The sequence below is a fragment of the Enhydra lutris genome, unplaced genomic scaffold (genome assembly GCF_002288905.1).
Source record: "Enhydra lutris kenyoni isolate GAN:26980312 unplaced genomic scaffold, ASM228890v2 scaffoldscaffold20, whole genome shotgun sequence".
In the NCBI taxonomy this organism is placed as follows: domain Eukaryota; kingdom Metazoa; phylum Chordata; class Mammalia; order Carnivora; family Mustelidae; genus Enhydra; species Enhydra lutris.
Genome location: NW_019154104.1, coordinates 32,181,983 through 32,205,641, shown reverse-complemented (window position 1 = coordinate 32,205,641; position 23,659 = coordinate 32,181,983). Strand labels below are relative to the sequence as shown.

At 58.0% G+C, this 23,659-nt stretch overlaps 2 protein-coding genes across 18 annotated transcripts in view; one reads left to right on the top strand and one right to left on the bottom strand.

Annotated features, from left to right (window-relative positions):
* Positions 1 to 10,207, top strand: LOC111148553 (X-ray repair cross complementing 3). Of its 2 annotated transcripts, XM_022505211.1 has the most exons (7): positions 1 to 346; positions 2,092 to 2,229; positions 2,591 to 2,803; positions 6,718 to 6,872; positions 8,991 to 9,203; positions 9,324 to 9,370; positions 9,471 to 10,207. In XM_022505211.1, the coding sequence occupies exons 1-7, from the start codon at positions 292 to 294 to the stop codon at positions 9,697 to 9,699; spliced, it is 1,050 nt and encodes a 349-aa protein (XP_022360919.1). In that variant the 5' UTR covers positions 1 to 291; the 3' UTR covers positions 9,700 to 10,207. The 2 variants fall into 2 exon arrangements, with proteins under 2 accessions (XP_022360919.1, XP_022360918.1); XM_022505210.1 differs by having other exon boundaries at positions 8,991 to 9,370.
* Positions 7,773 to 23,659, bottom strand: part of LOC111148551 (kinesin light chain 1) — a 57,012-nt gene continuing 41,125 nt past the window's right edge. For 3 of the 16 annotated variants that reach the window (XM_022505193.1, XM_022505196.1, XM_022505194.1), the window contains 3 exons: positions 17,759 to 17,889; positions 14,142 to 14,208; positions 10,283 to 13,077 (listed from right to left, as the gene is read on the bottom strand). In XM_022505193.1, coding sequence (XP_022360901.1) covers positions 13,012 to 13,077; positions 14,142 to 14,208; positions 17,759 to 17,889 — 264 coding nt within the window. In that variant the 3' untranslated portion in view covers positions 10,283 to 13,011. Of the gene's footprint in view, positions 8,207 to 8,404; positions 8,478 to 10,282; positions 14,209 to 17,758; positions 17,890 to 18,851; positions 20,169 to 23,659 lie in introns of those variants that run through there. The other 13 variants (XM_022505200.1, XM_022505204.1, XM_022505191.1 and 10 more) reach the window with 8 other exon arrangements.

Below are 23,659 nucleotides of genomic sequence, written 5' to 3'. Positions count from 1 at the left end.
AGGCTTTAACCCACTGGGCCCCCCAGGCGCCCCTGGAATTCATGGTTTCTAAGTTACCAAGTGGTTGCTCGAACAAACGCTTTGCCTTAGACTTACCTCGGTGGTTCTCCTGCGACAGTGAAGTCTCTCCTCCAGCCTCGGGGCTGACGGGGAACCCGTCTCACAGAGGACTGTGTACCCAGGCCACCCTCACTCTGCTGTGCTCGGCTTCTGGGCACTTTGCGGTGACAGCGAGAGGGTTGGAATTCGTGTCCCTGGGAAGTTACACACCTTTGTGGTCAAGCTCATGAGATGGATTTGGACCAACTGGACCTGAACCCCAGAATCATCGCTGCGGTCAAGAAAGGTATGTCACTGATGTGTGGATCAGGCAGCTGGATGAGACGTGTGCAGGGTCGCATGCACAGGGCACACGAAACAAGTCCACAGGAGCGCCTGTCCACGTCCCCTTCCCCAAGACAGCCGGTCCTCATCAGAGACAGACGCTGGATGGAGCGCTGCGGGTTTTGAGTTGTGTGTGTGTGTTTCACTGAGGGCCTTTTTAAAGTTAATTTTATTTTCATCAAAGGAAATATATGTTTATTGTCTAAAAACTGAGAGGGAACTCCGCACACCACTTACGAGTCTATTACCGATTTCTTCTGTGTTTGCGTCCGGGTTTCTAAACGTGTGGTTATGTCGCTGTGCCCGGTTTGGCAGCGCCGGGATTACTCACAGGGTGTGTGTCACGTTGATGACGACTGGCTTGCTTGTGACCCTGCTTCTTCCACTCCTCCCCTCACAGCTGGAACAGTTTGGGCCATTACGGTTTTGACAGGGGACGGAACTGCTGCTGCTAACCTGGGAGGCTAAGACGGTTTCCTTTCTTGTACCATCTGTGTTATTTTCCCCCAAAGTTGTTCGTTGCCTCCTTCTTTCCAGTGCTGTTTTTGTGTCTGTCTTACTGACTTTGCCCTCATTGTCCGGTATGTCCCTCAAGCACCCGGCCCTCGTCCTTGAATGCTCGAAGGGCTGGACAGCTCACCCGTTCTGTTTGCGTCCTGGCGCACCCACCTGGCTACCCGGGGATCCCTTCCACCCCTGCCGTCCCCTGGGGCGTTCGCCGGGGAAGCCTCAGCATCAGGATGCTTGTTGGTCGTATCACACAGATGCCCAAGGACACGTGTGGGCTGGTGCAGCGCATGGGATGTCCTGCACGGGCGCGGCCTCCCGGTCCTGTTTCTTCATCCTTGGCTCCTGGTTTTCGCAGAGCCCCTGGGTGGTTTGGCTTTGCTTTTCCTCTCACGCGGTCCGTCCGTCTGTCTGAACTGCAGTGCCGGCGCACGCTTACCTACGGTAGTTCCCGATGGCGTGGGGTGAAGTCTGCTTTCTTATGCGGAGCTTTTTTTCCTGTTTCTCTTTGTGGTAGTTTCCCATTTTTGGCTTCTGGATCGGTTGGGTATATTTTCAGCATTTTTTTTTCTACTAGTTTGAAGTATTGTATTTATCCAAGCTCAAAACTCATTTATCCACTCTTCTGCCCAAATACCAGACCTTTTGGACACATTCACTCCGTAACACTCCCCACCCGGCTGTCGCCCGCTGGCATTGTAACCCTCACGGCTTCTTTGCTGTTTGTCCCACCGGCCATCCCGCCTTCCCCACCAGGCCGGTGGTCTGGTACCAGGGATGCGTGTTTGGAACCCGGCGCAGCTTTCCTTCCTGCGCCCCTTCCCTCACGCATGGTCCTCACCCTGCCCTGGGATCGTCCTCTGGCCTCCCCTTACCTGTGGGCCTGCCTGGCCACAGAAACCCCCTTTCTTGAGAAATGTTTCTGGGATAGGGAACTGGGTGGCAGCCACTGCTCTGGGCCCTCGGGAGAGGCCCCTCATCTCTGGCTCCTGCTGCTCCTGCTGTGACATGGGACCCCCCCGACCCCCTCCGTCTTCCTTGTTGTCATCACACTTTACCCAGGGGCTCCCAGAACCTCGGGGAGTGGATCGATGGGCCTGCCTGTCAGGTGCCCGGATTTGGAGGACAGTAGTCCTGAAACTTGCTGTGTTGCCTTGTATTAGTCTGAGCCCATCCTGTAATTTATTTGTATAACTTCAGCCAAATTGAAGTCGGCAAAGGAGGTTTTGCATTATTCCGGACCAGACCTGCAGAGACTGACCCGCCTGTCCAGCCTCGACGTGCAGCAGCTGCTGAGAACGGCCTCCTCATGCCTGCGCGGCTGCGGCGTCTTCACAGGTGGGCGCCGAGTGTCTGCTCTGCCCTGGTGCCTGGGGAGGACTGACTGCAGGGCCGGGTCACAGCGTCAGGGTGGGGACCTGTGAGGCGGACGGGGAGCCTTGGGGACCCTCGCTTCGGAGATTCAGCTCTGGGGCCAAAAGAGATGGGAGCCGGCGCAGGGTTGCGGGAAGCGGGGTGAGTGGGCAGTCAGAGCCCAGAGCCTACAGGTGCCCCAAGACACTGCCGCTAGAAGCTTCCCGGCCAGGACCACCTCCTCCCTGCCCGCCGGCACCCTGCCCCCACCCCCGATGTGACCGAGGTCACCTGTCCTCCCACCACGTGGTGCCTGACACCCCCCGCGGCCCCCCTGCGTTCCCAGCGCTGCATCTGTACCGGCAGAACCAGAGCTGCCCCGCGCGGTCCCAGCGCCTGAGCCTGGGCTGCCCCGTGCTCGACAGGCTTCTCCGCGGCGGCCTCCCCTCCGACGGCCTCACCGAGCTGGCCGGCCCCAGCTCCGCCGGGAAGACCCAGCTGGCCCTGCAGCTCTGCCTGACCGTGCAGCTCCCGCGGCGGCACGGCGGCCTGGAGTCCGGTGAGTGGCTGCCCCCCGCCGCCGAGGCGGGGGATGGAATCTGGGGGGGCCCTGCCCAGTAGCTCTCGGCGGGGGGCCACACTGCACTCCACGGAACCTGTGCCCGACGTGCCTCCGGGATCTTCCCAACTTCTGCCTTCCTCTTCACATCTGCTGTCAGTTCTGCCCCCTCCACCCACCAGGAGATTGGGGGCCCCAGGGCCACGGGCGCGGCGACCTGTCCACTCTGGGAGTGGCCGCTCACCTGTTCCCGCTCGCTGGTGGCCCGCAGGGCCGGCTCCGGCTGGGCACCGTCCCCTCGCAGGCTGCGGGCCTGGCCCGAGGCTTCCTGGGCCTTCGCTCACACGCTCGTACACACGCACGCACGCCACCAGCCTGCCAGCCATCTGGGCACAGAGGCGGAGACCCGGCCAGCCGTGTTTCGCTCCGCCACTTCCGGGGCAGGCGTGCGGGCCGCAGCCCAGGGTAGCTGGGGCTGGACCGGGCCCCTCGCGCTGCTCGCCGCGCGGGTGACATGTGCACAAGCGAGGCAGCAGGGGGACGTTTTCAGGCTGCCCGTGCTGGTCTCCCAAGCACTCAGAAGAATCTACATTGTTTTTACCAAGCGTGAGGTAACCAGAGTGCTCGTGACATGGCTGTCTCGCCGCCCACACTCCAGGGTCCCTCCCGGCCACACCACCGTGCTCCCCCTGCCGCCTGGACAGGCTGGGCCACGTGGTGGGCTGGGGACGCGGCCGGGGCCAGACCTCTGGCGCCGGGAACACACGCCGGTCCGTGTGGCTGTGGGCGCCCCCGTGGGGCACGGGCCACTCGGTCTGCAATCTCTCCCACGTCCCGTTAGCACCGTGAGCTGTGAGGGGCAGGGTACCCTGGCCACGGGCAGGGCTCTCCCGACCGTGTGGAGCGGCTGCTCCCACCAGAGCCGGGTGTTTGTGTGTCACTCTTGTCCTTACGTCTCTGGGTGAGGGCGCAGCCCAGGAGGGCCTAAGGGGCAGGCGTCTGGCACCGGTGCTGGGTAGATGCACTTGGCCTCGGAAGTGGGTCGTCCGTCTACGCCACAAAAGCGCTGCAGTGATTCCAGACTTGTGTCTGCTCAGAAACGAGCTGGGCGCCCTGATCCCTGTGCTCGCCAGCGTGTCCGCCGGGCCCAGTGGGGGGCTGCGCCCCAGACAGGCTGAGGGTGGAGGGCAGGGCTGGCCACGCAGTCTGGACCGCGGAGCTCTCCCAGCCTGGTCTCCTTCACTCCACGATGGTCTGCGCCATTCTGCCCTGGCGGGGTCCCTGCAGACCCATTTTCTCCCGGACGGGTCACGCAAGCAGTTACCGTTGGCGTCTGTGTCCAGGCTGGGTCCGTATCCGGTGCAGGCTGGGTTCGGGGTGTGGGAAGGGCACTGCAAGGGCGGGTCCCCAGAGCTGCACCCGTCCTGGCGCCAGAGCCCCAAAGATGTCCCGCAGCAGAGCCTGTGCCCCATTCCGAGACACGACAGGCCCGGCGTGGCCCCTCAGTGGCCTGCATGCTCGCTCCAAGCCCGGCCTGAGGCGGCCCTGCTGCTGGAGAAGCCTGCCTCGTCCACTGCTGTTCGGCGGGGCGGGGGGCGCGTCTCACTCCACCGCCACCACGCCACCCAGGAACTCTCGGTGACAGCCATGTCACATCACGTGGGCTGCCCTGGGGTTCAGAGGGCACGGAGCCCCCCACGTTGCCGGACAGAAGCAAGTGCGCCAAGAACCAAGAGGGGACGTGAGGCTGTGGGGAGCCGAGCTGCTGGGTGGCCGAGGCGGCTCTGGGGACATCCGTCTGATGCCAGGCCGTGGGCCGCCCACACGGGTGTCTCAGAGGGGCACGTCCCCCGAGGCAGCCCCGAGGTTACCAACATTACAGGTTGGGTCCAACATGCCCTTTTCCTGACAAAATAACTCCTTTAACCCAATGAGATCTGAAAGCCCTAATCTTGTGAAGGTGGCGAAGGTCCTCCAGACTTTGGAATCCTGCACTTCGTGGAGCCCCTCCCCCGCCGCCACCGTGTGCTGCGGCCACCCCAGAGACGCCATCGTGGCCTGTCGCAGGTGAGGGCGGCACAGCGAGGCCTTTCCCAGCCACACGCCCAGGCGGGTGAAAGGGCTTCGGGGCTGCACACAGACCTGGTTCTGCTTGGAACCTCCCGCCCAGTCCGCTCCCCGCGGACGGGCCAGCGCGCTCCCAGCTGCCGCGGGACAGCCAGCGTCGGGGCTCGGGCGCGTCTCCAGGCAGCGTTTCCGCTGAAGTACAGTCTGGATCGTGCCCAGAGAGGTTAAGGAGAGGCTGACGGTCAGGCGCTCGCTCCGGACAGACCGGATGGTTCTTGTCCCGCCACGCATCCGTCCGCAGGCCTGAGATTCTGCCGAAACACGGTTACATCGGAGTTAAAGGTCAGGCACACACGGGGCGCGTATGTGCTGTGCGTCCTCCGGCTCGTCTGGGCTCCCTGCCTGGGTCTGCAGGGACCGACGCAGGTGAGGGACACAAAGGTCCGCTCGGGATCCTGGGGGGTGCGGCCAGTGCTCCACCGGACACCGGCCATTTCGTGTCTTAAAAGTGGAGACGAGGTTCACGTGCCATAAAATTAAACGTACAACGCGGTGCTATTTAGTGCACGCAAACAGCCGTGCTTCCGTCACGACTGCCTGATTCTAGATCATTTCACGGGCCTCCCCGCTGCCCACTGGCAGCCCCAGCTCGGCTTCCTGCTCCAGGGACTCGCCGGTTCAGGACATCTCTTGGACGTGGACTCCTGTGTCGTGGTCTCCCCGGGCTCCCCTCGCCCGGCGCGATGTGTGTACGGTTCTGTCGGAACGTGTCATTCGCCGCGTGCCCGGGCTTCTGTGGCCACCGCTGCTCTGCGCACGGGCGTCCGCGGCTCTCGGGAGCACACGCACGCCCAGGAGCGTGCGGTCCCGTGCGAGTGTTGTGTCCGAGCAGGTGAGGGGCTGCTGGACGTGTCCCACCGACACACGGGACGTGGGGATTTGAGCCCCGGTCGCGGGCCGGTGGTGGCGTCCCCCGGTGGATCTGATTGGCATTTCCAGTGACCGGGACGTCTGGCCTCTGCCCGTGGACCCGCCGGCCCTCTGCACGGCTCCAGGGGAGAAAGGTCTGCTCAGGTCCTTGCCCGGTTTCCAATTCGGGGCGCGCTTTGTGGTGAGCGTGAGGCCTCCGCGCGCTGCGGCTGCTCGGGTCCTCCCGGGCGCAGCGTTTACAGCGTCGTCTTCTCCGGATGCGTCGTCCCTTCGCTTCCTTGACGGGACCGTGTTGCTCGGGTCCAGTTTCTGCCTTTGCTCTCCTGCGCTGTTGTGTCACATCCGAGAAGCCGGGGTCGCGGAGGCTTCCCCGTGTCATCTTCGGAGCCTGGGGCGTGTCGGCAGCCCCCGCGCAGGCCGAGAGGAGGGTCCGATCCCATCCTCCGGTGGCAGTGACCCAGCTGTCCCAGCGCCACTTGTGGGAGAGACCGTTCTTCCTGTCGTTGAACTGCCGGGGACCGTGGTTGAAAATCCGTTCCCACCAACGCTCGGGTTGACTTCGGACGGCCTCCGGTTCTTTCTCGTTGTGGTCTTGGGGTCCGCTCCCCGTGTGGGGATCCAGGCCCGGGCCGGGCTGCTGCCTCCGGGTGTCTGGGCTGTTGGGAGCACGGGGCGTGCTGTTTGCCGACCGGCTTTTCCGGTCACACACAGGCATGCTTGTCACCGTATGGCCCAGGATGGCGGGAGGAGCCCTGAGTGGGGCCTCAGAGCGAGCGTCCCCTTGTGTGCGGGGGGGGGGGGGGGGCATGGCCGAAAGGCCCCGCTGGCTTCCACTCGAGATAGGCCGGGGGCCCCGGGGGCGCATCCTGTCAGCAGGGGGCAGGGTGTCTGAGAGGAGGGGCCCTTTGCCTCCCCAGGGGCCGTGTACATCTGCACGGAAGACGTCTTCCCCGACCCGCGTCTGCAGCAGCTCATCGCTCAGCAGCGGCGCCTGCGGACTGACGTCCCAGGAGACGTGGTTGACAGGATGAAATTTGGCGACCATATCTTCATCGAGCACGTGGCCGACGTGGTGAGTGTCTCTCTGGCCCCAAGTTCCGAGGGGAAGTCAGTCCAGTGCGACAGCCGCACTCGAGAGCCGGGCCACCCCAGGTAGCTGTCAGCAGAGGCCCCTGCCACGGGCCACACGTGTAAGTCCACGTGACTGCGTACCCGAAATTCAGGTCAGACTGGGCGATCTGGAGGACTCGTCCCCCCACCCACAGGGAGCGGAGGAGGGCAGCCCATGAGCGAGGATGATCAGCACGCCACCTGCAGACCCTGACCCGCACTCCTGGCCACGGCGCTCCTTCCCCTTGAAAAGGCTGCAGCTGCAGGGGACCCCCTCCCACCGCCTCCTGCTCTCCGGCCACCCTGCGACACCCATGGCCAGCCGTCCCAGCCAAAGCAGTCTGTGTTGGGTTTTACTTCTGCCTCTGACCGAGCAGAAAGCCCCGTCAGGACACGGGAGCCCCTCAATCTGGCCAGGACCTAGCAGGCCCCCAGCTCCAACAAGCCCCTCGGATGGCTGACTGCCACCTGGCCACAGCACGGGTGTGGGGGGCAGATCTGGAAGCACCATGAAGAGACACACCCCTGCCTGTGGACAGATAAGAGTGCAGGAGTCCTCTGGGAGAGGGCTGAGGGCCAGGAGCTCAGGGCAGGTCCAGCAGGCAGGGAGAGCGGCTCTGGGGCCCGGCCGGCTTCCACGTGGCGCACTAGTTGGAGGAGGAATGGCCAGGAGTGGAAAGGATGGCGAGGAAAGGTGGGAAGACTAAACCAGCACACCCAGAAAGAGTAAGGCAGGCCTCCCCCCGCAGCCCGGCTTCCTGAGCGCACCGCTGCCCCGGACGTCCACTCGACTGGAGGGAGCCCCCAGATCCCAGTGGGCTTTCCCCCCATTTAAGGGTTGTTATAAAAATTGCAAAGAAAGGATAAGGCATATAAACTTTTAATTTTTAAAAAACTTACAATAAAGGATATCACACATAGCTTGGGGAAGTAACCCAGGACACTGTGGCCCACGGGGCCCACAGCTGCAGCCTCCTCCACGGGGGGTCAGGACACGGCTGGCCTGCGGGTCTCCCCAGAACCGCGGCCCAGGAGGGAGGCCGTGTCCACCCTGTCCTCCTGTAGGGGCCGAGTGTGGCCATGACTTTGCAAGCGGCGCGCACCCCGCCGAGCAGCGCGGTTATTAGTAGGACCGTGTGCGCCGGGGCACAGGGACACAGAAGACGAGGTTAGTGCTGCAGGCTCCCAGCTCCAAGGCCCTCCAGCCTCGATGGCTGTCCTCTGACCGTCACAGGGCCGGCTCTGGCCGCACACGAGCAGTGTGGTTCTGGGTCTCCCAGGCCGGATGTGGCTTTACTGCGAGAGGAGACCACAGTCAGGGCCAGGGCCACTGAGACCCATGGTGGTCTGAGCACGGTCCCGGAAACAGCTCAAGAGCAGGAAGCTCCCACCGTCTTGCCGTGTCGCCTGGCAGGGGCTGGTGGCGCTGGTAGGCCCTCCCTTGCTGTGGGGGACAGGCTGGGGCACCCGTGGGGACAGGAAGGGGGAACTCACATTACCGCCGGCGTCCTCGAGACCACTGCTGCTGCTGTCATTTTCCACAAAAAGAGGCTCTATTGGGGACACCCTAGAGACAGAAGCATAGAACGGGGTTTCACTCAGGGGTAGACTGCCAGTGTGTGGTCACCTGGCACCAGGCCCCGAATCCAAGCCAGCAGGGCAGGTGGCCCCAAAGGGACAGGCCTGAGGCCCCGGAGGATGGGCAGGGCTGGCGGGGGGCCTTCTGCACCTGCCCCCCTGCTTGGGCACAGCCCAGGGTCTTCCCAGTAGAGGCAGCCCCACCCCACTGTCTCCCTCCACTGGACAGGGAGCAGGGCTGCCCCCACACCTGCCTGACAGCAGTTAGGACCCCAGGACCGTGGTGGTCACGAGTCCACCTTCCGGTGGGGCTGCATCCAGGGTCAGTGCCTGGCATGGGGCCACGGGAGAAGGGCAAGTCACGGTGATGACCCCAGGGGCTGTCGACCCCACGGGGGACTTGACAAGTGGAAGGGGACGGACATGAGGGGTCCCTTGGCGCAGGGCAGAAAGGGAGACACGGGCGGCAAAGGCGGTGACACCATGTACCGTCGGCTTGCAGGACGCCCTGCTGGAGTGCGTGAGGAAGAAGGTGCCTGTGCTGCTGTCTCGGGGGATGGCCCGTTTGGTGGTCATCGACTCCGTGGCAGCCCCGTTCCGCTGTGAGTTTGACGGCGCGGCCTCGGTCCCCAGGGCCCGGCGTCTGCAGGCGCTGGGCGGTGCCCTGCGCTGGCTGAGCTGCACCTTCCGGAGCCCGGTGCTCTGCGTCAACCAGGTGGGTGCCCGGTCGGCACCCCGGACCGCAGACAGCCTCAGCCGATGGTTTAGGGGTGATGCGGGGTGGGGGGAAGCAGTGGGGTCTTTGCAGCAGTTGACCCCGGTCTGCACGTTCCAGGTGACAGAAGCCACAGAGGAGCAGGGCGCGGCACCCGGGCCACAGAGGTGAGTGGAGAGGCGCAGGAGGGCAGTGCAGAGGTGCGGGGTGGGGGACTGGGACCCCCACAGTTCTGTAAGTAACGACTGGGCCTGTCTTCCATCTCAGCCCCTGGGACGAGCGCATCTCCCCGGCTCTCGGAATGACCTGGTCCCACCAGCTCCTGATGAGGCTGATGGCGAGCCGACATCGCCTGGAGGACGGGCAGCGCACCGCGCCTGGCCGCCCGGACCGCACCCTGAGGGTGATCTTCGCCCCCCACCTGCCCCCCTCATCCTGCTCCTACACAGTCAACGCAGAGGGAGTGCGAGGGACTCCGGGGACCGAGTCCTGCTGACACGGCACCCATGGAGTGCATGGCCAGATCAGTGGCGGATGCCGGCCAAGCCCTCCCCGCTCTGCAGGCACAAGGGCCTGACGGAGACTCGGCATGCCCGTCGCCGGGTCTGGGTGGGCGACCTCCACCACGGCAGGGAGGCAGTGCACACGGAGGAGCCACCGGCGAGGCCTCCCCACGGTGGGCCCTGGACCCCTTCGCTGTGCACAGCTCGCTCTCTGCCAGGCTCTGGCCTAGGTAGTAAGTCCTCCCCACAGCTGCAGGTCCTCTCCACCGCCCCTGGGGTGGTCTCGGGGCCACTGAGGCACAGAACAGTGAAGTGACCTGGCCATCATCCCGCCCGGGCTAGTGCCGGGAGGACAGGCGTGCGCCTGACCCAGTACTGGAGGTGGAGGCAGAGGTCCCTGGAACTGGGCAGACTCTTTCTGTTTGGACGTTTTCTAGAGCAGAAACATTCATTTGTAATTTCTATCCCATTTTTAAAATTGTGGCCCTCAAAAGGTCAGGAATGGCTGGTATAAATAGGAAAAAGGCCTTTTAGGGTTGCAGTTTTATAAAAGAGCCTTTGTACAAGTGCAGGAACTTCACAGCAGGAAATAAACCACTTTATTTTTGTAATTAAATATAAACAATCCCAAATTATTTTCTAAGCAAATCACATGAACAGTGAGAAAACTACGATCGAAGACTGTAGGTACACGTGCCAGACAGGCCTCCCCCTGGGGGGCGCACACCACACACGCTCGTCAGTACTGGGGCCGCCTGCCCACCCATCCCAGAGGGCCGCCCCTGCAGTAGCACGTCTCTCCACGACACAGACGGCCCAGACCCCCAAAGAGTTCTGCGGCCGGGGCCCTGCACCGTCCCCTCCATCCCAGGCTTTCCTCAAGGCTCATCACACAGGCCTCGCAGACCTGGGGTCCCTCCCGGGGGTTCTCCCCCAGGACGATGGGGACAAATGTGGAATGGTGCACGTCTTTCTGCCTGCCCCAGGCACGCGCAGGATGCCGGTACGCCCTGACGAGACTCCCTCGGCTGACGGGAAGCTCCCCCTTGGTCGCTGCTTCACCGCACTCGAGTTCTCGGGACTTTGAGGACTACACGGTGCGGTGGTCAGCAGGAAGGGCAGATAGAAACATCTCAGCAATCAGCCTCATCTATGCAACGTGCCTCCAGAACCGTGAGGTTACAGTGATGGACGATACGTTCTGGGAGCCGTAAAGGATGTTCTGGAGCAATATTAGTATGTCACCATAAACGCTGAATTTCTCTTACATGGTATTTCTAGCAGCTTTCTGAACAAATGACGGGAAGTTTTTAATTCCAGGAAGTAACAGACTCCCCACGATACTGTAAACACAAGACGAGCGCCACAGGCTGCTGTGGGGAAGTTGGGAGGGTCAGGAGACCCAGGCCTCCCACTGCCTCCCCCGCCCTGACAGGCCGTGGAGGGGGCTCTGCAGACGGTGGCCAGCTCCTGTCTGTCCTCTGGCCGGGGGCTCGAACTGGACAGGAAGCACGTACAGTGGGTGCTGGCTGCCACTCTAAGGGTCCCCTCACCGGGAAAGGAAAACATTGTGGAGGAGGGGCAGCCACCCCCACTGCTGCCCTCTTCGAGAATGTTCGAATCCACAAAGTAGGGATACCCGGGCTCTTTCTGTTTTGATACAAGTTCAGAAATCAGACCTCACAGATTTCCAGGCAGCAACCCCAGAGACATGGAAGTTTCGATGACCTGGGTTTCGGGAGGCCGTCTGGCTTCTCTCACCCCGGCTGCGTTTCCTCACAGCCCCACAAGGCAATGTTGGCCCTCAGAGAACCAAGCCTCGGGGCTCCCAGGCGGGGAGGGTTCAACAAAGGCCCCCCTGCTGCCAGCGGGACGTTAAATCCTGTTCTCCGCCCCATGTTCTCCAGACACAAGCGTCGCTAAGGGAAACAGGTTCGGCTTCCAAGGCACCAGATCAGCTTCGTGGCCTGAGAAGAGCCCTTCGGACAGAGGGGACAGGGCAGCTCCCAGGGCCCTCCCCACTGGTCACCTCACGCCCCGGCAGCCCCTGCGCCTCAAAGGGAAGCGAGGACACGGCTCTGCTGTTCTCTTGGCTTGAGCATCTCACAACCCACCCCACGTGCAAACCAACCCTGGAGAGCACTCCCGGACCGCCAGAACCTGCAGCAACGGGACAGTCGGGCGCTGCGCAAAGGGGAGCGGCCGTGGAACCCCCAGCCAGACCCACGGGCACCTGCAGGCAGAGCCCTGAGCACCGGTCTCTGGGCAGGAACAGGCGCACAGCCACGTGCTCCTGTGGTCTTAAATGATGGGACGCTCCGCAAGTTCCCAGCCCGCAGCCCCCAAAGGACACGTGTAGACCGGGGGACCCCCAGGAAGACCCCTCACACGTACCCAGGCAAAGTGCAATTCAGGAGGAAGAGGTGGCTGGGGACAGGCAAAAGCACGTGTCCTGGCGGTGACACCACGTAACATTAAAGTCACGACCTGCAGCATGTCACCGGGAAGCACCACGTCTCCCAGATCCCCTCCCCTACAGGTTGCATCTCCCCGTTCCCGCCTGCTGGCCTGGACGTCCCCCTTCTCACCACCACTGCCATCTGCAGTCACAAACCCTGTCATCTGCTCAGAACGTTCTGAACCTACGAGGGAGCCTCACGCAGCCCCTCCCGGGGAGGGCTGCAGGGTGGACCGGGACACGTTCCCGTCAAAACCTACCCCGTGCTACTTAACTCTACAAAGAAAACCCTTTGAAAAATAAACCCACATCCCTGTGTGCTTGGCGCTCAGAGCGGCCGCACTGAAGGAGCGGGGCTCAGCCGAGACCCAAACCCACCGCGTCACCCATCTCTCCTGCTCCCAAACACCCATCTGAATCCCGGGGGCGCTGCCAGAGGCCATCAGATGCATAGTGTAGAAGGGTGCAGTGCGAGGTTCCAGAGCCTGAATTTACAGCCTTAATACAGTGTCAACATTTACAACCGATCCTGGTGTAGTGGCAGGGAGTACAAGTGTCCCGGGAGCAGCGGCTGGTTCCCAACGAGCTGCAGCCACCTGCCGGGGCCTCCGCGGGCCTCTGCGCCCGGCCGGTCTCACGCTCACACTTCGGCCCCTCTTGGTCGCTAGTAGCGCCGACAGCTTAACAGAATTCGGGGCAAACCTCCAAGAGGCGGCAGACAGCACTAGCTAGAAAAGGAAGCAACCCCGGAGTGGGGGGCCCCTGCTGAGTGGGTAGGGGCATGGCAACGCCCGCGGGCCTCGGTGCTTCGTTAGTCTCGGGGTTCTAGCTAGCTCTGCCTCGGCCCTCAGTGGGCCAGGTCAGTGTGGCTGGCACTCAGAGCTCGCGAGTCTGCCAGACAAGTATTTCGTTCCTGCGTGAAAAAACAAATGAAAAAATTACACTTCACCCGTACTCCAGAGGGCAAGGATGCCGGCGAAAGGGGTCTGAGCACTAACCATCACAGCAGGACACCTCCTAAGTCAGCACTCGGGCACTGTGACGCTCCCGGGCACAGGCCAGCACTGAGACATGAGCACGGGACTGCTGGGACAACCACACCTTCCGCTCTCGGGAGCAGGCGTGCTCCGGGCGCACGGCCCAGCGCTACCAGCACCTCACGTCTGCCCGGGGGCCTGGCAGAAAGCACCCTGGGAACAGCCAGCTCCTAAGGTGCTGGGGGCTGAGGAGGGAGGCCTGCGACCGCCAGCGAGTGTCCAAGAGGTAAGCCGCCGGACCGGGGCTGCTAAGAGGTGCAACGCCAGGAATTCTGGTCACCGGCGGACGAGCAGGAACCGCTCCGTCACAAGGCTCTCCCTGCCGCAAGTTCGGCTGCCGGTTCAACTGTCTGGTCCGCTCGGCACCCTTGGCCACACCCGGACAGTCACACGAGATGTTGAAAGAAATGGAACATCAGAATAGAAGAAGGGACCAACAGTTTCAAATGGGAAGGGGACGGTTCATGCAAGCCTTGGGACACCAGAAAAAGGGCCCAAGACTGGGTGTGAAGGTGACAGTATGTCAGTTACAACATTAGTAAAGGTCTAATAGTTTTAAAACACTGAACAGCAGCTTAACTGGACAATGAATTAGTTACAGACTTACCAGAGGCTAAAAATCATACAAATTAATAATACACATTAAGTGGCCAAGTTTTGATACTACTTTATCAGAATATTTAAATTTTAATTGGCTTAATCCAACCATTTAAAGATCGTGAGTATGTGGAGAACGCTCATGACACGCACATTCCCACAATTCACGTAATCAAACTAACACAGAGTCCGGAAATATCACTATGCCACCTCTCTAAGACCCAGAGACACTGAAGTGTCCCCAAGGCCGTCGGAGGTGGCAGTGGTGCCGGGAAGGGCCTGCGGCTGCCCAGCGAGCCTCGGCCAGGTAGTCAAGGGCACTGAGTGGGGCAGGGCTCCTTACTTGGAAATGGTCTTCAGCGGCCTTGCCACCCACGTTAAGGACATTCAGGGAACTGGCCCGCTTCATGCTGTGAACAGGGCAGTGGACATGCAAAAGGACAAACCAGCGCGTCAGTCAACTGAGAGCAGCAAACACAGCAGACACCCCTCCAAGGCCTCTGTCACCGTGCGGAGTCCCTGGAGCCATCCCTCATGGAGTGTGGGCCTTTATCTCACCGGGACTGGGGTGTCTGCCCAGTTCTTAACAGGGACGCCCCAGGGGTATCCGTATGTAAACTCCAGTAGAGAAAAAGCAGTTTCCCTGTGTCTGTCTCAGCGACGTACTGTCTGAAACACTGTGTGGAAACCCCACACGTGGTTACATGTCCCCCACGTGACACCTGGCTCGCGGAGGAGCCGAGCAGCTCTGCCCATCCAGCCCTCTGGCTAGGCCTGAGTCTGCAGGGCACGTCAGGTCAGTTTTAAGAAGGGAGCCTGGCGCTTCCCCCAAACTCACTGCTCGCCCTGTGACCATGTAAAAGACCTCTTGAAGCTCAGTGTTAAGATCTGATACATATCTATGTGCTCGTGCACTATGTTTTTATATTAAAAGGAAAAATTTTTTATTAGCCAAATAAACTCAGAAGCTAGGATTTCTCTGCTTTCAAACCAAAATTTGAAACAAATTTCATGGCTTTACCTTCAAGGAAATCTAGTCATTTAAATGTGTATTTACTTTTTTCTCCCACTTGACACCTTTAGAATACCTGATGGACCATCCTGCAAATCACCTACACCCTGAACGTGACGGGGGCCAGCCACGTTACCATCCTCGCCCACCGCCAGCAGCCACGCCCTCCAACAGAAAACCACCTTGGCTTTGAAAGATAAAAGAACGGATATCCAGGGTTCTTTCCAAACGTCCGCAACAGGAATACAACGGTGAAGCGACTTCGACACAAGCAGTGTGAGCATTTGCTCTGGGAGCTGACGCGCGGCGGTGAGGCTCGAGCGCACGTGAAGGGTCAGCACGACCAGACGCGTCAGTGCGCCGGGAATGGGCACGAGGGCCCAGGTCCCCACCCGAGTGGCCGCCAGCACCATGGGCACCGCGCCCGGCGAACGGCAGGTACTTACCACGTTCTCACTGAATGAGCTCCACCAAAAGCAAAGACCTTAATTCACTTAACCTCAAGTAAAATTCACTCCCAAACTCCCCGAGCCAGGACAAACACAAACACGACAACCCCACGAATTCTACGTCAGTGCAGCTAGATTCTGCACAAGCTTCCTCTACACAGCACTACTCAAGAACAAAGGAAAATTCAAACCAAATCACACTGGCGCACTTGCACACTCAATTCTTATTATTTAAGTGGCCAATGGACTTTTTCTAAGAGAGTTACAGAACCCTCCTCCTCACACTCTTTTCCTTACAAGACGCAAGTAAAGACAATTTGACCTTGCCGGCAAGTCTCCCCCTGGCACAGCGAGCTGCATCCACACCCCTCCCTTCCACCATGGTGGACAGAACAGGAAGAACACCGACTTGCGGGTTCTCAAAATGTGGTCTTGGACCAGCAGTGCTGGCATGAGCTGGGAACTTGCTAGAAAGGTCAGTGGTGTGAGGGGTGGGGGGTGCAGGCCCACCGCACCATAAACTGAAGGCTGGGGCCCCAGCGGTCTGTTCAGACCCCGCCGGAGATGCTGATGCTCAGGTCTGAGAGCCACTGGTCCAGTGAATACACAGTTACTCTTACCTGGACAGATGACTCAGTTTTATGCATTTTATGGGACAAAATTCCTAGAGCCGTTGATGTTTTCATCAAGTTCAGTGAGGGCCCACCTCCAATACTATGCGTGATGACGTGCGTGCACGCGCGTGGCCAGCCCCATGCCGGGGAGCACTCGCACGGCCACGTCACAGCCGAGACGGAAGGTGGCACAGGAGGGAGAGACAGAACTGAGCTCTGTCACGTGGGAAGGAAGGGCCATGTCACGGACTTAGTGCCAGAACTGGACGCTGCATTTAAAAAGCTCCAGAACATCCAGATCCGCCAAGGGCCACAGCGTGTCTGCCCTGGAGGAGCCAATCAATGGCGCACGGAGAGCACCGCGGGGACAGGTCACTTCCGCACATCAGATCCGGTCCAGGAACATACGCTACGCGACTGTTCGGATCCTTGTAACATGACCAAAAAACAAAAACAAAACAAAACAAAAATGGGGCAGAGAGTGACCTATCGTTTAGTTCTATAAGTATTTTAAAACAAGCACTTTATCCCAAAGGCAATTTCCTTTCCCGGACGCACATTCATCCATCGGGCGGCAGGCTCTGGCGCCGACAGCAGGACAGAACAACAAAAAAGGACAGGACAGCAGTCTGCTGCTCAGCCCCACATCCTTCCAGAAGCCCCGGCTGGCTTTCAACAGTGCCTCTCCCAGGTAGTTTCACAACAAACATGTGGCGCTCACAGACTCCCTCTTCAGAAACAGGCTTGGAAATGTCCTTGAGAAGCAGGGTGACAGCCACTAGTCAAATCAAATTCCTTGTCCTGCCACACACGCCATCAAAGAAATGTGTGTGTCCACCAGCAGAGACACCTGGGGGCACAGGGCGGACAGCGGACCTGGGCCTCTGCTCCCCAGCTGGGGGCTGAGCCTGCACGGCAGCACTGGGGGGCCCAGGGGTGCAGGAGGTAGGCCCTCACTGACGGAGACCAGAATGAGACGGGACGCCCCTCAAAATGACCCAGCAGGCAGCTGGAAGAGCCTGTCACCTCCGGTCTCTGACACGCTGTGCAAAGGGGCCCGGCCCCGCTTCCCAGCCCGGCAGCGGGAGACCCCTTGCCCACGGACGGGGAAGTGGAGTCACTTGGACAACAGAGTTTTACTCAGACTCCATCTTTAAAAAGGAGGCACCACTTAGGAATTCAGAGTCTCACAAAACAGCTGACAAAAGAGTGCCTCTGTGAGAAGCGCGTCCCGAACAAGATGCTGTTCACGCCAGAAATAACCCAGAAACCGGGGCAGACCGCTAGCACTCCGCTGCGCCTTGCAAAGAACAGAGTGCCTCCGAACCAAAGTCCTTTGACAACTTCAATGTTATTGTTCAAAAGACTCCAAGACTCATGAGTCCACGTCCTTTAAACAACACATGGAAAATCTGGGCTGTGGCTCTCAATTCCTAAAGGAACTCCTTCTACTCCAGTCCTCCCACTGAGCTCCTACTCAAAACCATTACTCTCCCTGCGTTAATGGCTGTGAGTCTCCTATAGTCGCAGCTACTGGTACGATTTTAAAAAGATCTTAAAAGCTACTTTTAAAGGATTTGCACTAACAGTGATTTAAAAAGAGAAGGAACAGCTACCGAGAGTAAACAAGTGAACGTGCTCAGTGTTTTCATACAAAGCTCCCACTGGTCGGGGCTACGGCTCTTCTGGACGCGCAGCAACAAAACCGCAGAACCGCACAGGCCGGGAAGCCCCGCCCTTCCAGCCTCTGCGCGGAAGCTTCGTGGCGCTTCTCTGCCAGCCCCAGAGGACACGGGAGCCGCTCCAGCCCCGGGGCGGGGACGCGAGGAGCAGCGGGGACACCACGCGGCGGGGCGGTCAGCAGGGGCTGCAGGGAGATAATTACCCGGGGTTCTTTGGGTCACTCTCTCGAGAGCTTCCTCCCTTCAGCTTCCTAACCAGCTTCTCACTGCTGCGTCTAATTGAAGCCCGGAGTTTGCTAAAGGAGCCACTGCGCTTTAAAGATCCCGTGCCGTCCTGAAAGAGACGTGAACACATGTGAGACTGCAGACGGCCCGTCCTGGCCTCCTGAGAGGCAAAGCTGAATGCAAACAAGAACTCACACCACGGCTGGCCTACTTGTCTGTGACCTGCTGGCAATACGGTTGCTATAGAAATTACGTTTGCCACGTCTGTAAATACACTTTAATAGAAATCTACCCACTTTAAATTTCAGTCAAGACAATCCGATGATCATGAAAACCTCTGACCATGAAGAAGTTCAAACAAAAAATAATATCCCCAAAAATCCTATCGCTGTTTCGGTGAAACAAAAGGTCACACATGGAAAAAGTCTTAAGAAAATTAAGGCTGCTTCTTGGGAGATCACCCAAATCAAATTCCACATTTAATAAAAACAGAAGCATCTGGTCCCCGTTTAACAGGACTGGACCCACACCAGTGAGGGCTGACAGAGACAGCTTTTTTTAACACTTTCGTGTACAGGCAGCACACTCAGGTGTACTGCTTCTTCCGTAAATTTCATCAGGTTTACTGAGGCGTGTACGCGTGCAGGATCTACACCCGATGTGGGGCTTGCCCTCACAGCCCCACAGATCAAAAGCCACACGCTCTTCCAACTGAGCCCGCCAGGTGCCCCTTTGGTACGTTTTTAAAAAAGTTTTATTAAATGTTGACTGTAAGTGTGGTTGGAAATTAAATAAAACAGTCATTCCATACAGTAACTGAACCCCCGACACCTTGTAGGAGGTGACCAGCTGGCATCATAAGTGGCCCAGGTACTCAGTGAAACATTTGGTGGTATCTGGGTATGAAAATCAAGAACCAGAGTTTGGAAAACTGTGTGTATGAGCAACTTTTATTCTCAGAATGAATCACTCAGATTAAGAGCAGCCCCGTTCCTTCAAGAAGCTACGCAGTGCCGCATTCCACGGAGAGAGTGAGACGTTCTACCGGGCAGACAGACACCAAGACACGGGTCAGTTGGAGTGAGTTTATTAGAAGTTAGAAAGACACAAATACACAAATCACTGAACACTTAAAGATTAGTGGAGAAAAGCAAAATTGCCAAAATGTCACAGAGACTACACAGCAAATGCTACTTGAGCGAGATCCTAAGGGGAGAGCCCGGGGCACGGGCAGCCCCGCTGGGTCTCAGAGGGCAACGGGAGCAGCACATGCCCTATTCCTACGGCCTAGCTAGTTCCATGGTCACTGTCATGCCACGGCATTAACACCTGCAGGAGACTTCTAACTACCTTTGATCAAAGGGAACGACTAATCGCTCTTAATTCTTAAACTCATGTATCACACAGTAAATGGTTTTTATTAACACAGTTGATACTACTAAGTACATATCTGGCAAAGCTACATGTATACAGAGATAAGGAACCCCCCAAAAAGGACAGCAGCACCGAAAGGAATGGCCAGTCACAGAGAGGTGGCGCTCTGACAAGAATCCTAGGGGATTGCTAAACACAGCAGTCAGCACTGGAGAGAGAAGGAAAGCTGGAGGAGGAGCCGCCCGTCATGCAGGAGACAGTGTGAGCATCACACGAGGCAGCTAGGCCTGTCAGACAGAAACGGAGAGAGAGAGCCCAGTGAGCCCGCTGTGAGAACAGAGCCAGCCCCCACGGCGCGCAGCGTGGCTTACAGTATTTCTAGGTCACAGATCTCGGCAGTGCTTCTCATCCCTCTAGTATCCGGGATCACCTTCCGCCTGCTTCTACCAGCCCAGTACCAAGAGGTCCTGGGCCGTCTGCTGCCTTTTACGACTAGGCACTCTTATCAAAGTAACACTCCGCGCCAGAGCGTGGATTAGCACTGTGCTAGCAATCTCCCGGATACTTACTATCACGAGGTCCAGGAACTGCACAGAAAGGAGATTCCATATTGAGAAACATCGACAGTGACCAAAAGATTAAGGCTGCACGTAAGAGGCCGTTCGTCAAACCTTTAACTTCATGAGGAATCCTTTCACACCCCTGAACTCCTGTGGAGTTCTGCCATCAGAGGGGACTTTTTCTTAAGAGCTCTAACCGGTTAGACAGTTAAAAAACTTGAAAAAACCAATGACTTTAGTCTTTAGCACATTTTAAACATGCAGTTGATAATCCAAAATAAGATTAATTCTAGAAAATGGATTTCCACAGGCAGCAGTGCACCGTCTAGCAGACCGGAACCCCAGTGGTCCCGGATGGAAGCCCCGGACAGCAGGGACCGAGCCCCCGCCCGCTCTGACTCACCATGGGACGCTCAGCAAATCATTTAACCAGCCCGAGCTTCATTTTTCTCATCTTTAAAATGGAAAAATAAGATTTGTTACCAACTCCCCGCAAATGCTGGGAGGACAAGAAAACATAAGTTCTTGCTGCTCTTTCAGAGAAAGAACATTCAACTGTTAATTCCACAAACAGTACAATTCTGCAGTTCATTTCAGAATCCATCGCTACACTACAGCAGTGCTCCTTATCCCTCTCCGGCCACTCTGCAGACTACAGGGGAGTGACCCGATTCCGGAAACACTTCATGTGGGACACACACAGGCTTCCCCGGCCCCATCCCTCGCCCTGCAGCAGGTGCACAGGAGCTGGGCTCCAGAGGCAGCACCTGACTGGGGAAGGCGGGGGGAGCAGGCTGCCCACCCCCCTCCTCGCACTCACCCTCCAGAACCAGTGGGAGCAACAGCAGAACCCACCCCAAACCCCACCCCAAACCCGGGTGGATTTCTATTCAGTAAAAGCTGGAGAGTTGGGAGGTCTCCCACATTCTAACTCTTTCAAAAACAGTCTACTTCTCTATATTGCCAGGAAAGAATACTTAACATCAAAGAAGTGGGTTTCTGAACAGAAATGAACACTGTAGCGTATAAGCTAAGAAACAAAGGGCAGGGGCGCCTGGGTGGCTCAGTGGGTTAAAGACTCTGCCTTCAGCTCGGGTCATGATCCCAGGGTCCTGGGATCGAGCCCCGCATCGGGCTCTCTGCTGGGCAGGGAGCCTGCTTCCTCCTCTCTCTCTGCCTGCATCTCTGCCTACTTGTGATCTCTGTGTGTCAGATAAATAAATAAAAAGTCTTTAAAAAAAAAAAAAAGGAACGAAAGGCAGTAATTCTTTGTTCTTTTTCTTTGTTATACTCTTGTTGTCTTCCTAATACAATTTTTTAAAAGATTTTATTTAGTAAAAGAAAAGATTTTATTTATTTGACAGAGATCACAAGCAGAGGCAGAGAGGCAGGCAGAGGGAGAAGCCGGCTCCCCATTGAGTAGGGAGCCCGATGCAGGGCTGGATCCCAGGCCCGGGGATCACGACCCCTGCCAAAGGCAGACACTCAACCGACTGATGCTTAGGATGGCGCCCCTTCCTAATACAGCTTTTAAAACTAACTCCATTTCTAATTAACAGTCTGTACTATCCCATTCCTCAGTCATCTTGGGCACGAGTTCAGTATCTTTGGGAAAACAAGCACTCCCATGGGTGCAGGAGGGGTGGGCTCCTCCAGAAGGGCCCTGCTGGGAACTGGCAAGTCAGAAACAGGACAGAGTAGAGAAGACGGAATGGAGGATGTGATGCTTCCTGGGGCCCTAGTGGGACAGCTGCGTAATGGCACAGCGCGGGAATCCCACGCATTCGAGGGGCCCAGACTCCAGGGACGTGGCCAGAGCCCTCAGAGGGGACGGCAGCCATGTGCACAGCGGGTAAAGTAAAGGGAATCCAATCTGGCCAAACAGGATTCCTGTGCACAAATTTGCATATTTAATGGGACCAGAAGAGAGAACTCAGACTTACCCTGACAATGACTTTCAGCTGTGTACTTTATACAAAAATAAGCGTGAGGAAGTTACATTTTCCAGTCCTTTAATCACCATCTTAATGGTATGTACTTAACAGAACTGCACTTCCCTAAAAACTTGATCCAGAAATTTCATATGAATGATTATGTATATTCGGTAACCTTACTTTTCCGGTATTTAACAGCACGGAATTCTGTGCGGATCCGGACTCCTGGCCGCTGCAGGGCACAATCAGAACCCAGACTGCCCGACCTCGGCCCGCACTGCCCTCTGATTTTCATGCTACTTCTGAATGCTGGGACCAACCACACTCCCTCACATACACGGGCTCCTGCACATGGCTACGCCAACAGAATGGGACTGCCGTCCGCCCCGCCGCAGGAGCACCTGCCCCACACGGCGACACAAGGCTTCTCCCTGCGATAGCAGTTAACTTTTTAAAGGGCACCGAAATCCTTCTTTAAAAACCTAAAATTGGGGCGCCTGGGTGGCTCAGTCAGTTAAGCATCTGCCTTCGGCTCAGGTCATAATCCCAAAGTCCTGGGATCGAGCCCCAAGTTAGGCTCTCTGCTCAGTGGGAGCCTGCTGCTCCCCCTGCTTGTACTCTCACTCTCTAATAAATAAAAACCTAAAATCTAGTGAACTCCAATATAAGATACAATCTAGGTGGCACTTTCTCACTGTAAGTGTGTGACAAGTTCCTAGAATAACATGCACCAGTGAGAACCGTGAAGCCACCTTTAGAGAACACCAGGTTGAAATACGAAATTACAGAAGATGGGTCTAGCCTCAGCACCTAAACTCCCAGTTTGTTCCCAGTTGGTCTGGACAGCCCGGCACCCAAATCGTGCACAGGTAAACGATGCGGGTGGCAGCTGCTCTCAACCACGTGCCTCGTCACCACAGGGAACGCCTTATTCCCACTCTGAGGGCCTGAATCGCTCAGTCTCACACCGGGGCAAAGCCTGACATGGGGCGCAGTGCAGACATCTGGACTGAAGGCGACATCCACACGGGGCTCCTTCAGCTGCAGACACCTGCACCTCCGTCAGGCGGACTTGAAAAAAGTCCTGGTGTGCATACTGCCTGTATTGCCTCTTCTTAAACCATCACAGTACGCTCTGAAAATGGAAGTCCGGCCTGAAGTCGGGAGAGCTCAGCACCACCTCCTCAGAACCAGCGAGCCGGGCCTTCCCGCAAAGGCTGGGCTGGGCCGGGTCTGAGCAGGGGCCGCAGGGGCCGGCGGTGAGCACAGCAGCCCAGGCGCTACCCCCGGGCAGTTCCAGAGTCGCCTGCTGCTTGATCTCAGACTCTCTGAGAAGAAAGGGCCCCTTCTGCGGCTCAAGGAAAGTCCGGAACACTGTACGGGATGACCTAAGATCTGGGATCTACGTTTTTTCATCCCGTGGACCACCGCCACCCACCGATAAGCCCTGCGATGGCCTCTGGAGAAGACGCAGAGCCTCTAGTGTCCAAGAGTCAAGTAAAAAGGTGCCCACACCCCTGTGTGAGTGTGCTAAGTGAGCATGTCCAAAGCGAGACAGAAAATGTGAAATGGAAGGAGGGCCAAGAATGCACTCAGAGGAGAGACGGCTTTTGCCCTCTGCACCCGTGATTCCGGCAGTAGGCCCCACAGGAAGCCCACAGGAAGCCGCCTATCAGCCCTGCACACTGGGCGGAAACCAGCTCTGCCTCACCCGAGTCTCAGCCTTGAAGACGGTAACAGAACTCTGCAATGTAAATTATTTTACGGGACTGCACGACAGGATTGACCTAGAAATACTGTCTCAAGAAAAAGTTCCTCCAGAACTTCATTCAAGAGAACCAAAACCTGCAGCCTGGCGTCTACAGACCAGGGAAGGGATGTGACCCTCTACGCGAGGCACGCAGGGCGACAGGAATCACAGGGGCAGTACAGTACACAGTGTGGCCAGACGCAGGAGAGGAGGCCCGGCCACCGTCGCTGATGTGTTAGACTACTGCCCGCTGGGGGGAAT